Here is a 4607-nt window from a genome sequence, read left to right as displayed (position 1 = left end):
CCCCATTTCTTAATAGATATGAAAATTGTAGCAGGGAGAAAGGCTGATTGTTCCCCTGTTCTTTGCAGTCTCAGACCGCCTGGAGGCAGTACTTTTATCTTGCAAAACCACCATTCCGAGGTCCTTGAAAACATGCCAGCAACGCGCTTTGGGTGCACCAGCCCCTCCACCTGACCCTGAGCACAGGAATTTTGGTTCCTTTGTGCCAGGTTAAAGGCTTTATAAGAGTTCTGCCTCAATTTCCCCCGAATTGTGCCAGGCAAGTTCTGTACATGCTCACTCTCAGAAACAGCAGAGGCAAAGACATATAGACTTTTCATCTATAATCTTCTGTGGGCAGGGCTCTGTTAAGAAGTCTGATTGGGCTGAAGGGACTGTGCAGATGCCAGAGCCATTCTGAAATTCCCAAATGTCTGTCCCCCATGGCCAAGCTCAGAGCAACCTTTGGATCCACCAAGCTCCGTGAAATGCATTTTCTTTCTCAAGTTGATCCCAATTTCTGTTAATTATTGAAACGCTTGGAATCTAAACATGATCAGAAAGAAGAAACTTTGAAAAGAAAATCCAGCCGGGAGTGGATTTTCACACCTGTAATCCCAGCACTTTGGGAGGCCAAGGCGGGAGGGTCACTTGAAGCCAGGAATTCAAGACCAGCCAGGACAAGAGACCCCCATCTTTTCTAATTTTTTAAAAATTACTCAGGCAAGGTGGTGCGTGCCTGTAGTCCCCATTACCGGAGGCTGAACCCAAGAATTCCAAACTGCAGTGAGCTATAATTGCACCACTGCACTCCAGCTGGGCGACAGAGCAAGACCCTGTCACTAAAAAAAATTCTCATCACCCAGAGATGACAACCCTTTGTATATCAGTAGGTATCCTTCCAAATCCCCATCTATGCAGACGCACACACATGTTTCCACCTTTTAAATGGAACCATATTTTAGTAACTGCCTCTCTGTTACTCAGTGGATTGCAAGTATCTTAATGTCAACACATGTCCTTCAGCTATGTCTCTTTAAATGACTGCAGAATATTCTGTGTTGCTTGTGATTTATTTGGAAGCTAGCACGGTTCTGGGGAGCATCACAGGCTTTGGGGGTAGGAAGACGGCTTTCCCCAGATAAAATTCATTAAATTCGGAGCCTGCTACTCCCCGGGAGAGAAGTGTGTACTGAACAGCAGCCCCGACCCACCGGATTCCTGCGGGGATCAAAACAGATACCTTGTCTCCGATGCTACGAGTTGTATCTGAGTCTGTGTTGAACCGGCCCTGTTGAACAGGCCCTGGAAGTCCTGCTCCGAAGTCCCTTATGGGGTTATTAATCACAAACAGTTTTCCTTCCCTGTCCTCCTCTCTTTACTGATTTCCCCCCGCCGGAATTGGGTGAGACGAAACGGCGGGATGGGGAGCCTCGCCCAGCGAAGGGGCGGCCCCCGGGGACGCCCCGGAGACGCCCGGGAGAATCAGGGACTGTGGGGCTGGGCCGGCGGCTCGGCCTCCCATTGGCTGCCGCGTACGCGTCACCTGCCGCGGGTGGGCGCAGAGGCGAAGTCGGGGCCAGCGCTGGGGCCAGCTCGTGGTCCCGCGCGGTCGCCGCCGCCGCCGCCCGGCGACATGGCGGGGACCGGGCGCTGGGCCCCCCTGTTCCTGTGCCTGCTGCAGGCCGCTCCAGGTAAGGGCGGGGGCCGCGGGAGGGCGAGGGGCCGGGGGGCCGTCCAGGGCAGGCCGGGCCGCGCCCAACCTCGGACTGGAGTTGGGAGTTGGAAGTTGGGGGACCTGCCGAGGGTATGCTGCTTCCCAGGACTAAACAAGTCTTTGAAATTCGTTTCCTATTTCCGGGCCAGCTTCAGGTGAACTGGGAAAATAAAAAACAGTGGCAATGTAAAAAGCAACTGGGTTTCTCTGTAAAGTGCTTTTTTTTTGGCCGGGGTCAGGTTTGAATCTGTCACCTCCGGTATATGGGGCCGGCGCCCTACTCCTTCAGCCACAGGCACCGCCTGTGAAGTGCTTTTTTAAGGTTTCCTGAAGTACTGTTCCCTGAGTTAATACCGCACTGGACTCTCAAGTGTGGGAGTGTGGGCAGTAGGTAAGTGGGATGGAGGAGGCCTGCGTTCCTCTAGGTCTCCTCCTCCCCCTCCCGGCCTAGGGGAGGGCCCTCTGGCCTCTGGCTTGGACTGTGCCCCAAGGTCCTGTCCTAACTAGATGGGGTCTTCCCTGCCCCACGTCCCACCCTCACCCTCCATCCCCCTACCCTGTCCTTGCTGGTACATAAAGTGGCAGGTTACAAAATACCTTGGGGTAGGACCTAACACCCAAACCCCAACTTCCCACCACTCCAACGAATCCAAAGAAGTGATCCCGAAATTGCCCCCCAGAATATCTACCTAATCTTAAAATTTAAAGAGCTGGAAAGGTTTTCAGTCATCCTCTAATAATCATAAAAGCCAACATTTGTTGAGCGACTTATTTGCGCTGGGCACCACATTGTCTTATTTAAGCCTCACAACTCAACTATCCTATGAGGTAGATATTATTCTCCCTTTTCAGATGGGGAATCTGAGGCTCAGAGCAAATTAAGGGAATTGTCCAAAGAGGACAGCAAAGGTGAGACACTCAGAACAGAGAAGACTGAGGCTGAAGTGAGTCTGGCCAGTTTGGGCCTTTGGGGTGATGCCCCAGCCCCCTGGTGCTGCCCTCCACCCCCCACCCCAAGGAGCAAGTGTTTTTGCTGCTGATAAGGAACAGTATACCTGTGGTGGACCTGAGGTGCTCTGTACCCTGTTTCACTGTCAAACCTAATAATTTTCCTGTCTGGACCCGGCTGTACTTTCGCACAAGAAATATTTAATGTATGTGACAAAATACAGTATGATAGGTTAGGGTGACCGGCAGCCAGCCAGGTTCAATTGCAATCCTGGCTCCCACACAAACTGACTGTGTAGCCTCAGGCAATTTCTTAACATTGGTTTCTTAGCCTAGTGCTCCTTCTGTGGAAGGGGGATGAGTGACACCTCCCTCCCCCAGGGTGATTTGTCCTGAGGATTGAATGAGGTTTTGCATATACAGAGCCAAACCAGTGCCTGGCACCTTTTAAAGCCTTGATGGAGGGGAGCTACTCTAGCTGCTGCTTTTTCAATGTGGTCAACTCAAACTTTGGGACTTTCCTACCCCTAGGACACTTGCCAGTGGCTTGCAGAGAGATTGGCCTCCTGCCAGTCTCCTGCTGGGAAGTCCGGAAGCTGGGCACAGTGACTGGGCAATATAGTGATCCAGTCCCATAGAGGACATAGGTGGGGGTGCAGTCACCCACATTTGGGTCTAAAAGGTCATGAGGAGGCAGCCCAGGCCGGTGCGAGTCAGTAGAACTGGGCCCCCTTTCCTGATGCCATTCTGTTACCTGTCTGAATTTCCCTGATAGCCCATGTGACACTTCAGGGCACTGATTTCTCCATGGGACTATAAACTCCTACAGGGCAGGAATGAAGCCATATTTCTTTTTAAACCCCTGGCACACTGTGGTCGGCAGATGTGGGAATTATAAAGCTGAACAGGCCCCAGATGAGAACCTAGAGGACAAAGTATGGTCAAGGGCCCAGACTTTGCATTTGACTAAGTCTGGAGTTGAATCTGATGTTATCTGAGAGGGCCTCTGTTTTTCCATCTGTAATGTGATGATCATAATTAATAGCTACCTCCTGTAGGTATGGTGAAGATTAAACAAGAAAACGCAGGTAAAGTGTTTAGCATGGATCTTGGCTCATAGTTAGAACACAGTACACATTAGCTGCTATGATCATTATCATCACCACCTGTTAGACAGGTCAAGGAAGACTTGCTGGAGGAAGTGACATTTGAATCAAGACTTAAACTCCAGGCAGGCAAACACACCTGGGTTCAAAGACATCCAAAAGAATGCAGTGGTTTGGGAACAGCAAGAAAGAAAAATTGGCAATGGGAGTCTGGCGAGCCAGTGGGGGTGATGTCTGGGAGAGAGCAAGGTGGTGGTCTGGCCAGACCATGTCAACTAGGGCCTTACACACCTTGATAAGGAGCATAGACTTTACTCTGAGGGCAAAGGAAGAGCATGAAACTGGGGATTGGGTGTAATCAGATACATATTTCAGGAGATGAGGATTAACAAGGAGGAGGTGCCTGTTTGGAAGGGGAAGCCAGGTAAAGGCAGTCTAGGAAAAGTGTCACCAGTCACATCAAAGTAATGTGTAAGCAGCAAAGGAGGGAGCCAGGTGGATATGGGGGAGGAGGAACAGCAAGTTCAAAGGCCCAAAGGTGGGAGCAGGGCTGGGTGCTCCAGGGAGAACAAAGAGCCCCATGTCACTGGAGAGGAGGGAGCAAGGACAGAGCAGGGGGCCTGGACTGGGTGGGGCCCTGGAGGCAACTGGGAAGACTTTGGAGTTTACCTGGAGTGAGAAGGAAGCCTTTCTGGTGTTTAAGCAGAAGAGCCAGGAATCTGGCTTTCATTTTGGCCCTTGCTGTCACGTGGATAACAGACTAGGGGGACAGGGTGTTTTGTTTGTGCGTTTGCTTTTCTAAGAAGGGAAAAAAGCCTTTTAATAGTATAAAAATTGTTTACTGGTGTTTCTCCTGG

General features: G+C 51.0%; 1 protein-coding gene across 3 annotated transcripts in view; it reads left to right on the top strand.

The window, feature by feature from the left end:
* The first annotated feature begins 1615 nt into the window (after positions 1–1615).
* Positions 1616–4607, top strand: part of IFNLR1 (interferon lambda receptor 1) — a 27682-nt gene continuing 24690 nt past the window's right edge. For all 3 annotated transcript variants that reach the window (XM_003799763.2, XM_003799762.2, XM_012811409.1), the window contains exon 1: positions 1616–1673. In XM_003799763.2, the coding sequence (XP_003799811.1) occupies positions 1616–1673 (58 nt within the window). The remainder of the gene's footprint in view (positions 1674–4607) is intronic.

This window comes from Otolemur garnettii, unplaced genomic scaffold (genome assembly GCF_000181295.1).
Source record: "Otolemur garnettii isolate 467f Iridium unplaced genomic scaffold, OtoGar3 scaffold00156, whole genome shotgun sequence".
Lineage (NCBI taxonomy): Eukaryota > Metazoa > Chordata > Mammalia > Primates > Galagidae > Otolemur > Otolemur garnettii.
Note: the sequence above shows the minus strand (reverse complement) of the source record. Positions and strands in the feature narration are given on the sequence as shown.